This window comes from Anolis carolinensis, chromosome 2, assembly GCF_035594765.1.
Source record: "Anolis carolinensis isolate JA03-04 chromosome 2, rAnoCar3.1.pri, whole genome shotgun sequence".
Classification (NCBI taxonomy): domain Eukaryota; kingdom Metazoa; phylum Chordata; class Lepidosauria; order Squamata; family Dactyloidae; genus Anolis; species Anolis carolinensis.
Genome location: NC_085842.1, coordinates 105886342 through 105899294, shown reverse-complemented (window position 1 = coordinate 105899294; position 12953 = coordinate 105886342). Strand labels below are relative to the sequence as shown.

The following is a 12953-nucleotide window of genomic DNA, read 5'->3' as shown; positions in this document are numbered from 1 at the left end:
GCCAGGCCTGTGGTGTCTCACACTGGCGTGCTTTAATATACCAAAGAAACTTCCTTCAAGAGAAGGAAGTGGAGCACATTAGTTTGGCTGCTTTTTAGTTCTGGCACTTTATCTTATATCAATCACAAAGGAGCAAAGCAAATTTTTTGTCTCCCTTTTCTGCCCTGGTTCTGTATGGACAAAGACTGCTTTGGGTGTCCTGGCCAGACAGAGGTTAAAGAACCCAGGTTTACTGTCAACTTTGGAACTGAGTAATGGGTGAGAATTTTATTTACAGTATATATATTCCGCCCTTCTCACCCCAAAGGGGACTCAGAGCGGATCACAGAACATACATACATACGTATGCGGCAAACTTTCAATACCATTTATATACGGACAAGACAGAAAATTGTACATAGAGGTATATATAGGTTTTTCCCATCTTCAGCATCTTGGAGGCTTGTGCTCGGTTCCGGCCATTGAAGGGCCGGGGGGGAGGGGTGCTGTCGCTCTATCTCCCTGCCAAAGAGCTTTGTTTGATTATATTGATTGAATTGATTGAATTGCCAGCATTTTACTGGCATTTCCCTATGGGTGCCTTAAAATTCCTCCCCACTTTTAAGCGGTACCTATTTACCTACTCACATTTTGCTTTCAAACTGCTAGGTAGGCAGAAGCTCGGCTAAAGACCAAGAACTCACCCTGACCCGGGCTTTGAACTATCAACCTTTCAACTGGTAAGATTTACTGCAGCTGGTGGTTTAACCTGCTGTGCTAAAGCCTGAATTACCACGCAACTGCTGAAATTATTCCCTCAATCCATTCATAGGACCCATGGTTGAGAGAAAGAACCGTCTTGCCTAAGAAAACCTTATGAAATTCATTGAGCTATCATATTTATGAGAGGGCAGCAAAAATACCGTATTTATACTATTCTAATGAATATCTTTTTTTGGCTAAATGACTAGTTTTTGGTTTCAGGGTCTTGAAAATTAAGGTGCACATTAGATTCAATGGTGCACTAGATTCAAGTAAATAGTATAAAAGTCCAGAAAGGTTACCTTTAAATGGCATTACAAATATAGCATTAAAGATCAATATTACTTTAACATTTCACTACACTGAATGCACATGGTGGAACTTTTCAACAATTCCTCACAATCTACGCTTCTTACTGAATAGTCACATTTTGTGTGCACCTTACTTGATTTTTTTAATACAGTGTGTTGTAAGAGTATGTGGCCTAAGCATATTACCTGCTAAAAATTCTAACTATGATAGTAAAGAAAACAAATGTATGATATACATAAAGGGAAAGAGCAAGGTATCAAGAACCCATTTGAACCCATTACTCCAAGTGCTGCCCTGGAGACTAGGACTTGGAGCAATGGGTTCAAATTGCAACAAAGGACATTCCATCTGAACATTAGGAAGAACTTCCTGACCATAAGAGCTGTTCCGCAGTGGAACTCTCTGCCTTCGAGTGTGGTGGAAGCTCTTTAGAAGCTTTTAAACAGAAGCTGGATGACCATCTGTGAGGAGTGCTTTGATTGTGCTTTGCTGCATGGCAGGAGTTTTCCAACTCTGTGATTCTATGAACTGAAGCAAAGGCTTTAAGGCTAATGTTTATTCTCACTTGGAACAAGGTTTTACCTTACCGACAGTCATAGGAAAACTGCAGGAAAACGCTATACCTTACTATAGTGCCTGAGTCTGGATTCTATGGTGGCAAAACAACCATGAGTTTCTGATACTCAGCAGGGCAGTAGTAGCAACAAGAGGCAGCAGTTGGGTCTGAGTCACCTATTCCTTGAATAACTGACGTGCGTTGACATACACTGAGGCAAGGTGGGTGTGCTGGAGTAGCCATCCACCTGTCCCAACAACCTACTTCTCTTGTTACCACTGCTGTTACTTGCTGCTTCTTTTCTCATTGCGATCATTGAAGAAGACTTATTCTTTTTGCTACTATCAACTTCTCTTTCAGTTTTAGCATAAGTAGTCCAGCAGAATTCAGCCTATAAGCTTAAACAGAAAAAGGATTGTTAACATCCTGAAAACTAAGACATTAATTATGACATAAACTTTCATGAACAAAAGCTCACTGCATCCAATGCACAATAGCTGGCAAATATGGTGGCCAATGGCTGGTTGAATCAAGTGGATGCAAATCTGTGAATACTGAAGAACAGCAGTATACATGTATATACACAATATTAACAATACCTATTTGAAAGAAGTTAGCAGTTTACTAATATACTATATACATATTTATATACTATACATCACAATCTTTCAGTTACAATTTCAATAGTACTTCACCACAACTTAGGAATTAATCTATTTCTACTGTGATAATTTCTGAACCACTTATTTCCATTGCATCAAGTATCATCACAATGTTCTTACCTTCCAACATGGTCTTTATGGTTACAGACTGCTTTGCAATTTCAACATCAACTTCAAATATTTCTCCATCAGAACTCTGCAGTTTAATTGAAGGCATCTATAAAAGGGAAATAATAGCCGATACTCTTAGTGGCATAAGCTTACATGTTAGTCCTGCTTCACATTTACTGAAATACTGATATGTCAAGTACAAGAGATTTAAAATTGAGGGTAAACTGAGATTTTCCAATGTTGCTACACACATAGCATTTTGAAGTACTCTTGACACCATGTACAATAATCTTCATACCTCTGAAAAGCAGAGCAATATTACAGTAGAGTCTCACTTATCCAATGTAAACGGGCCAGCAGAACGTTGGATAAGCGGATATGTTGGATAATAAGAAGGGATTAAGGACAAGCCTATTAAACATCAAATTAGGTTATGATTTTACAAATTAAGCACCAAAACATCATGTTATACAACAAATTTGACAGAAAAAGTAGTTCAATGCTCAGTAATGCTATGTAGTAATTACTGTATTTATGAATTTAGCACCAAAATATCATGATGTATTGAAAACATTGACTACAAAAATGCGTTGGATAATCCAGAACGTTGGATAAGCGAGTGTTGGATAAGTGAGACTCTACTGTATCCCCAAAGTGCAGCTACAGAGCTGACCATAGCAATCGTTGCTAAGTCATCTATTGAATTAATGACTAAAATATTTTAAAATAATTTTACATTGGGTTCTGCTTATTCTGTGCTCCATACAATATCTACAGAATGTACTAGAATAAAGTAGGTATATTTAGATAATATTGCAGATAGTTTTATTTCAAAACTTCATTTTAGGTTTGAACAAAATAATCACTATAGGAACACAAATTGGTTTTCTCTACCTGACTTATCTGTGACACACTGATGCCTGCATAGTACACTTTAAGCAGTCCAATGTTACCTGCACTATGGATTAGTCACCTTCAAATAAATAATGCTTGAGTGACAGGAATCAAAGAACTATTTGGGTACGTTTGCAAACATTTGATTCCTGGCAAAAACTCTCGACTCCAGTCATCTTGATTTTGTACTAGGCAATCATCCAAGATATGAATCTGCAGTTTTAAACAACGTAATGCGTATTTTTCTCAGCATCAGATAATGCTGCATCATAATTTGAATTTCTATAATTTGTTAATATTTCTATAATCTGACTGGTTCTAAAACAGACTTTTGCTTATATACTTTGCAGGATATCTAGAAGTTCTGAAACTCCTAATTAAAGTGACTTTTTAAAAATACTGAAGACATGCACAAATTATGCACCAAATGTTGGATCATAATTATTTCTAGCCTGTGATAAAAAGTATTTCCTCAAATACTGAGCATTACAAGAACATTACTATTTTTGTAGAGGAATGTATTGGGTTCATGTCATAAGAGTAAATACCTCCCATAGCCTTTGTCAAAGGACATTTGCCAACTGATATTTTACAGGCCTCTTTTTACAGATAAATGTTTTGAAACTAATAGATGTAAAATATTCAACTTCTTAAAAAATTCTGATTTCAATATCTGTAAACATCTACCAGTGATTCCCGAACTCCAGTCCTCCTGGTGCTTTGGACTTCAGCTGCCAGAACCTCTGACTACTGGCCAAGGTGCTGCGGCTGCTGGGATTCGAAGTCGAATACACTTTAGGAACCAGAAATCACTGACCTAGTCACACAATGATTATGCCAGTGAACAAATCAGTCAGTCTTAAAAACTGTGGAGCTTTTTAATGAAGTTTTAATTGCATTTTACTATATATATGTTCCATTACACAAAATATTTTTAAGATTATATTCACATTTTAATTGCTTTGTTTTTAATTGTATTGTGTCATGTGTACCGTTTTGCCATGGAGAGAAAGGTGGCATAACAACTAACAAATACATTGAAACCTGACTGTGTGCAGACTCTTGTCAAGAGGACACACTGAACCCAATAGTAATGTTTACAATAACTGATCCAGATGGAATGATTCTAAACAACTAACTCTCAATCCAACCAACTACCTCATTGGTAAATGTAAATTATTAAAATTTTGTGTTGTCACAGGCTTTCATGGCTGGAATCACTGGGTTGCTGTGAGTTTTCCAGGCTGTATGGCCATGTTCCAGAAGCATTATCTCCTGATGTTTTTCCCACATCTATGGCAGGCATTCTCAGAGTTTATGAGGTGTTGATAACTAGCAAAGTGGTGTTTATGTATCTGTGGAATGTTCAGGGTGGGAGAAAGAACTCTTGTCTGTCTGAGGCAAGTGTGAATGTTTCAATTGGCCATCTTGATTAGCACTGAAAAGCCTTGCAGCTTCAAAGTCTGACTGTTTCCTGCCTGGGGGACTCCTTTGTTGGGAAGTGTTAACTGTTCCAGACTGAAACAGCCAGGCTTTGAAGCTGCCAGGTTATTCGATGCTAATCAAGGTGGCCAACTGAAACATTCACACACCTCCAGCAGACAAGAGTTCTTTGTCCCATCCTGGAATTTCCACAGTTATATACAGTGTTCCCTCGCTACTTCGCAGTTCATTTTTCGCTCCTTCGCTGTTTCACGGGTTTTTAGTGTTTGGAAAGGGAGAAATATAGAGAGAGGGGGTAGGGTAGGGAAGGGTCGGAAATAAAAAGGGGTTATTTAGCTTCCATTCTTCTTCTCTGCTGGTGTACTGTATACTGCAACTGCTAAAATAAAGTACAGACTGCATTGTAGTAAGTGGTCTGTGGTTTGCTCTCCTCCACATAGAATAAATAGTGTCCGTACTTCACTTATTGCGGGTGGTCCTGGAATGTGAGGGAACACTGTAAACCCACTTGACTAGTTTCCAACAAACTTCACAACCTCTGATGCTTGTCACAGATGTGGGTGAAACGTCAGGAGAGAATGCTTCTGGAACATGGCCATAGTGCCCGAAAAACTCACAGCAACCTATTACAATTCTGTTTATTTATGTATCACTGACTGAACGCAATGCCATGGTTTTTTTAAATTAAAACTCTTGCCATTTAAAAAAAATAAAAAATGTTAAGCAGTTCCAGATTATAGGCTTAAAGTGACTACACAAGTATTCTCTGTAGTAAACAAGACTGTACTCCTGGCAATAACATACTTGGTTGGCCCTGAATCTTCCCAGCTACACAAAGCAAGGAAAACTCAGGACTCAACCCCTTCACGGAAATACTGGGCAGGGATTACATCACTGGCGAAGAAGCGAAGCTGCCTCTCTTTGAGCCATTTTACGATGCTACTGAAAGGGAGCTGATCACAAATAGAGCAAGATATTCTGTACGCGCACGCACTTCCCTTGATAGAAAGCGAGAAGATGGGAGGCAAGAGCACATTCTTCTCTGGGGTCCCAGAAAAAGGACAAGAAAGCTGAGAAGGCCGAGGTGGAGAAGGGAAAGGAATTCCGGCAAAGCTCCTAAATCACCCTTCTTCCTTCCTTTCCCCTTTCCCTTCCTCCTGTCCGTCGGAGGCGTCCCGCGTCGGGCTGAAGGGGAGGCCTCTCCCTTAGCAACCACCTGCGCGGAGGCCCTCGCCTCGCCAGGCCTCCCTCCACCGTCTATTCTGCTCCCCACCTTCCCTAAGCCAAAGCCCTGTGGATTGAGGCCTACTCCCAGGCCAAGCTAGGCCTCGGCCTGGGCCTCGCTCACCGTGAACGCAGCTGCGGCAGCAACGCCTCGTAGCTCCACCCGCCTCGACACTCAACCCGAGCGCGCTGAGGTCGCGCGCCGCCGCACACCTTTTATAGTCCTGGGGGCGGGGCCCAGCCGCCGACTCCGCCCCCTTCGCCTCCGAAGAGTAGGCGCCTAATGGAAGAGCCTGCGCTGAGGAGAAGCAAGACAAAAGACGAGGAGAGCGGAAGACGGGAAGAAAGGGGAGAGCCGGACACTTCCAGATGTACTGTTTCCCGAAAAAAAGAGGCAGGCGCTGGAAAAGCACGGGAGAGACAGAAGCCCTTCACCTCTTTGGGGTCCTTGAGGCAGAATCCGAGGCGTCCTACGTAGGAAACAAACGCTCCCAAGGAAACCGTTGCCTCGCATTGGCGGATACTCCGGCGCGCGTCATAAACGTCAGGTCCACGCTGATATCCGCGAGCTCGCTTGCTTGGTCCTGTGGCTGTTGCCCCTCATTTGGGCAGGGAGCACGTGGGTTTACTCGATGTTGCCAGGTGAGAGTATAGCAGCGGAATCAGTAGCATCCAGATAACACCATGTGCAAAAGACTCAGACCAGGCAGAGGAATTTAAATGAACAAAGGAAACTTTACTCTTGATTGTATAGTTGAAATATAAACAGTTCTGCAATCATACAATGTCCATGTAGTTGCATAAGATCAATAACTAATCAACCAGCATCAATATATACAGCATAGTAGCTAGAGAGCCTTTCTTTCCAATGCTCTCTCTAGCAAGCTCAAATCCCCAACTGACAATCTCCAACTGTCAAACCAGCCATCTGCCAAAACAGATACATTGTTGTTTTAGGCGTGGCTTAGCCTCTGCAAAGCTGAGCTCTTTTGCAGAGATCTTTCTTTGCAAACTAACTTTTGCAAGGATTTCTTTCCAAGGGATTTCTTATACACACATACATACACATTAGCAATTTGGTGTAATACTCGATCGTGTTCATCCCACAGTATTTCATTACCCACGTTGTCAGGAATCTGGAATGGGCTCTTCATGCCACGGAAAGCCACGCTTTTTAAGAAGCCGCCCCGAAGTTTTGTTGTATAAAGAACCTTCCATGGCCCAGATACTCTCAGGCACCTGTGTTGGAGATAGTCACCGTCTCAATCCTCTTCTGGCTAATTGTCTGTTTATAATTAAGACAGTGGGAGGGGCTGCAGATCATCTGACTGGTTCAATGGCGGTTTAGAATGCAGTTTAAATTGATGGCAGTTGAGGAATGACAGTTGAGGCTTGCGTTTGTTTGAGTTCAGAACCCAATGTTAGAAATTAGAAGTCAGTTGAGACTTGGAGCCCCCAGTGACGCAATGAGTTAACCCAATGGTTCTCAATCTGGGGTCCCCAGATGTTTTGGGCCTTCAGCTCCCAGAAATCCTAACGTTGAGGTTTGAGTCTGTCTGAATACAGAAACCAGTGTTAGAAGTCAGTTGAGGCTTGGAGCCCCTGGTGACACAATGGGTTAAATCCTTGTGCTAACAGGACTTCTGACAAGACAGGTCAATGGTTCGAATCCGGAGAGGGCGGGTAAGCTCCCTCTATCAGCTCCAGCTCCCCATACGGGAGCCAATTCTCTCACAACAGAAGCGACTTGCCACAAGGATGGTAAAACATCCCCTGGGCAACGTCCTTGCAGGCAGCCGATTCTCTCACACCAGAAGCGACTTGCAGTTTCTCAAATCGCTCCTGACACAGACAAAAATGTTGAGGCTTGAGTCTGTTTGAGTACAGAAGCCAGTGTTAGAAGTTAGAAGTCAGGTGAGGCTTGAGTTCCTTGGAAGTAGACTGTTAGTAAAGACAGCTGTATAGAGCAATATCGTTTTGAAGAGACTGTTAAAGACTTAATAAGTTAAAAATACAAACTAAAACATTTTAAAGCTTAACCTGACAAGAAATGTAACTATATTTAAAAACATGAAGTTGTGAGTAAAGCACACATTATTTTAAAGACGTCTACTTGAATCATTGTCTGCTGAGAGCATCAAATAGAAAAAAGATATTTATGCGCCCAGTGATCTTCCATTACTCAATAAACTAAAGAAACACTCCTTAAACTCTGCTCCCAATAGGTTATGATCCTAACAGGTCATAATCCCCAATAGGTTATGATCCTAACAGGTTATAATCCAATAGTCCAATAACCTGATCCCCTCTGATGTTGAAGGCTTTGCAGGGTCAGCTCTCCTTAGTACTTGGATGACAGGTGGAAACTGAGAATCCCAGGGGCTGTGGGCTCTTTTTCAGAGGAAAGGAATTTATTTATTTCATGTCAAAAGCATTGCATAATAAATAAGTTTAAAAGTGATAAAATAAAGAAATCACAAACAGCTAAATAGTTTTGGACCAAAAGCGAGCAACAGCAACCGCATTGTCCGTAGCTTTAAACAACTCCTCCTCTGTGCATGAGGCAGGGCATTGTGGGCATGCATACATATGAGGAGTTGTTTGTTCAGCTCCACAGTCACACAAGGTGGAGGATTCCTCCAGGTAGTGCCATCTTGCCAGATTGTCTTTTGATCTGCCCACTCCACTTCTCAGTCTATTTAGGGATTTCCAAGTTGCCCATTCTTGGTTTGCCCCTAGAGGCAGGCCCTCATGGGGAGCCATCCAGTTGGGATTGCCTGGTTTAGCTGCCCAGAGAGACACCCTTGCTGTTGCTGGAGGAACATCATGAGGAATGGTGGTTCTCATGAAGCCCTTCCTTGATTTGAGTCTGGTGGGAGGAGGCTGATAGTCATGCAGTGGGTGGCTTTCATAATGTTCGACCTTATTTCTCTCCCAGTTAGCAACAACTTCCCGTCGTACGTCAGGAGGGGCAGTGCCAGCTAACTTGTAGTTTATCAACAGGTGTAGGTTTAAGGCATCCTGTGATTATTCTGCATGTTTCGTTCAGTGCTATGTCCACCTGCTTCTCATGGGCAGACTTGTGTCAGACAGGACAGGCATACTCTGCAGTTGAGAAAGACAAGGCCTGGCTGATGTTCTTATTACTTGTGGGTCTGCACCCCATGCACTGCCAATAAGTTTCCACAGGATGTTGTATGCAACTACTTTGTGCTTGGTGTTCATGCAGTGTTTCCTATATGTTAGTGTTCGATCTAAGGTGACACCAAAATATTTAGGATGGAAACAGTGTTCAAGGAAAGGAATTAATGGGGCCTAAAACGGATGCAATTTAAAGGCATGTCACACACACATTTTGTTCCCGTTTGAGAGTGCTGCTACTTCTGGCCACACCCTCACAGGTGCGTTATTTCAGCAATACAGATATAGGTTAAGCCTCCCTTATCCAGAATTTTGAAATCCTCCCAAAGTATCCCCATGGGTGGCTGAGATAGGGGCACTTGTACTTTCTGATGGTTCTGATGGTACACACTGTCATGATACAGCCGCCTCTTAAAGAGCCACACACATAATAAAAGTTCTTAAATGTTTATTAGATGATGTTTTAAACTCAAAAACACTTAACTGCAGTGTTTCTTTTAAAAGGTAAAAGTCTTAGTTCAAAAGACAAAAAGCAAGATCAAAAGGATAATCCGGATTATCTGGCTTGATAATCCGCATCAAACATAACACAAACGCCACCAAAGCTGACGCCACGTAATGCTGTGGCTCAAAGAGCTAAAGAGGAGCTAAATGCTCCCAAAAGGCAGCAAACAGAAGTGTAGTCAAAAGCCAGGCTGAGTTTCAAAGACCAAAGGAGGAAACTAAAGACACCAAGCCAGGAGCAAGCACAGACATAGTCAGGAGTACCAGGTTCAGTAGCCAGAAACGCCGAAGTAGAAATGCCAAAGCAGGGACGCCAAGGCAAGTACCAAGCTGGAAACACTGAAGCAGGCTCGCCAAAGCGAACGTCAAACTGGAAGGCTGGAGCAGGAAAGCCAATGCAAACGCCAAACTGGAAACGCCAGAGCAGGAACGCTGAAGGCAACGCCAAACTGGAAACACGGGAGCAGGAACGCCAAAGCCAATGCCAAACTGGAAACGCCAAACTGGAAACATTGTTGTCAGGAGCCGAACAGGAGTCAGAAGCCTGGAGCACCGAAGCAGGATTCAATCCGGATTATCAGGAAGTTGTACAGCCAGGACCCAAGGAGAACAGGCAGCAACAAAGCAATGTCCCCAAAACGACACCTTACCTTCTGCAAGGCAATAGCTCTTGAAACTCCACTTTTAACTTACTCATCAGAGTCCGATGCTGATGAGGCCTCCACCCTGTCCTCATCATCCACAGCTGATCTTGATCTCATTTGTGGACCTCGCCTCTCATCCCTCATCCCTCCATTTTCGTTCAAGACTTAGATCTCCACATGTCCCAGGAGTATGAGAGGCTTTCCAATCCCCTGATGCAGCCCCATGAGCTGGCTCATCAACCACATTTACTTGAGTCCAATCAACATTTTCCATCTCACTCCCAGACCCATCATTCCCAGAGAACCCCTCAAATGTCTCCTCATCTGTGGGAGCAGTGAGTATATCCCGGATCTTTTTCCTTTCTCTTTCCTCATCCAACTCCTGCTCCCAAGTAGATCTTTTAGTTCCTCTACTCTCTGTGAAACCATCATCCTCCAGCATAGACTCCTCATCACTAGAAAACCCATAAAATGTCTCATCCTCTGAAGGGGCCGTAAGTATTTCCCGGACCCGCTTTAATTGTTGTTCTTCATCAAGCACCTGCTCTCTATTAGCTCTTTTTCTCCTTCCAGCTGTTTCACCCATTACTGCCCCTTGGCCCAACTACAACACACACACTTTAATGGGCCAAATTATTAAGCATTGTGTGGAGTTAACTTTCAGAGTATGTCACTCCATAGTATATATATGAAATATTTAGTGTTTAGACTTGGGTCCCATATCCAAGATACCTCATTATGTATGTATGTAACTCATGGGGTTGCCATAAATCAGCAGGTGGCTTAAAGGCAAAGACACACAAATAGCCTAAGGAACCAGATCCCTTCTGATCTGGAAAGCAAAGCAAGGTCGGCCCTAATTTCATGGGGTCACCATAAGTGTATAGACTTTTTTTTAAGAGAATACTCTTTATTCTTATGAATTTTCCTTCAAGAATAAATCAGTGGGGCATCTTATTGACAGGCCCTCATGCTGCATGTAAGGCACTTGTCCAAAGGATTCCTGCTGGGGATGTATTTCACTCCGCAACCATCAGAGATGAGACGTTCTTCAGCCACCATTTCCTCAAACTCATCAGCATTGAATTTGGTGAAGGCCCATTTCTTGAAAATGTGGATCTTCTAGCGTCCAGGGGGAGCCTCCGATAGCCTAGGGGATAAAAGCCTCGTGACTTGAAGGTTGGGTTGCTGACCTGAAGGCTGCCAGGTTCGAATCCCACCCGGGGAGAGCGCAGATGAGCTCCCTCTATTAGCTCCAGTTCCATGCGGGGACATGAGAGAAGCCTCCCTCAAGGATGGTAAAACATTAAAACATCCGGGTGTCCCCTGGGCAATGTCCTTGCAGACGGCCAATTCTCTCACTCCAGAAGCAACTCTGGTTGCTCCTGACACGAAAAAAAAAAGCGTCCAGGGAACTTGAACTTGGCTCTGGGCAGAGCTTCAATAACATGTTCCTTGTTCTGCACCTTGGTACGGATGGATATGATGACCTGGCCTATGTGGACATGAGCTACGGTCCCAAGGCTTGCCAAAGGCTCCACGCATCCCAGTCTGGAGCCTATCAGCTCTAGCACAGGACAAGTCTATAGACTTCTTGATGTCTTATGTCCATACAGATATTTTTATTGCAGTTAGGGCCATGAATAGACAACAGGATGACTATGCATCCCAGTATGGAAGTGGAATGCCTCAATTTATCAGATGTTAGAGGAAAATGCAAGTGAGAGAGTATTATGTGAAGTCCTTCTCTACTGGATTAAGAGGCCTTTGGCCTGATTCCACATAGACGTTTATTATGCCCAACAGAATAGACACATAAAGTCCATGCAGCTGAAGCTATTGTGCAACCTTTTCATATTGCCTGGATCCAACTGGCACCTGATACCATTCAACCAGTATTCAATGTGCTTTGTTATTAGCCAAAATTATTGTAATTTCACCCAGGGAGGATAATCTCGGTATATTTCAAACAACTATTGGCCCGCAAACAACTATTGGCCCGCATAGCGTCTGCGGCCAATAGGCCATCGGAGTTGTTCCGAGTTGTTGGGGAGCTCCTGCGGCCTCCTGAGGCACAGGGGCTTCCCGATGACTCGGCAACTAGGTGCAGCGATTTCGCTCACCATTTTGCAGGCAAAGTTGCTCAGATACGCCTTGAGCTAGACTCCAGTTTAATTGTAGTTCCAGAGGAGGTAACCGAGGTACCTGTCTGTTCGATCTTATGGGATTCTTTCCGGCTTGTTCTTCCTGATGACGTGGAGGGGATTCTTGGGTCTGTGAGGGCGACCACCTGCGCTCTGGATCCTTGCCCCTCCTGGTTGGTCAAGCTGGCCAAAGATGGGTTGTTGGATTGGTTTGTGACCATAATAAATGCCTCTTTGGTTCAGGGGTCAGTTCCATCCTGCTTTAAGCAGGCGGTAGTAAAACCACTATTAAAAAAGCCCTCGCTTGATCCATCTATTTGTAACAACTACAGACCAATTTCCAACCTCCCATTTTTGGGCAAGGTGCTGGAGCGGGTGGTTGCCAAGCAGCTCCAGGAGTTTCTCGATGACACTGATTTTCTGGACTGCTCGCAGTCTGGCTTCAGGCCTGGGCACAGTACCGAGACGGCTTTGGTCGCCTTGGTGGATGACCTCCGCAGAGAGCTGGACAGGGGGAGTGTGACCCTGCTGGTTCTCTTGGACATCTCAGCGGCTTTCGATACCATCGACCATGGTA

At 43.4% G+C, this 12953-nt stretch overlaps 1 protein-coding gene across 3 annotated transcripts in view; it reads right to left on the bottom strand.

Annotated features, from left to right (window-relative positions):
* skp1 (S-phase kinase associated protein 1) overlaps nt 1–6335 on the bottom strand; it is a 49115-nt gene extending 42780 nt beyond the window's left edge. For 2 of the 3 annotated variants that reach the window (XM_062970365.1, XM_008104762.2), the window contains exons 1-2: nt 6068–6335; nt 2392–2488 (exon numbers count right to left, since the gene is read on the bottom strand). In XM_062970365.1, coding sequence (XP_062826435.1) covers nt 2392–2488 — 97 coding nt within the window. In that variant the 5' untranslated portion in view covers nt 6068–6335. The remainder of the gene's footprint in view (nt 1–2391; nt 2489–6067) is intronic. The other variant, XM_003217394.4, reaches the window with a different exon arrangement.
* Nucleotides 6336–12953: the final 6618 nt, after the last annotated feature.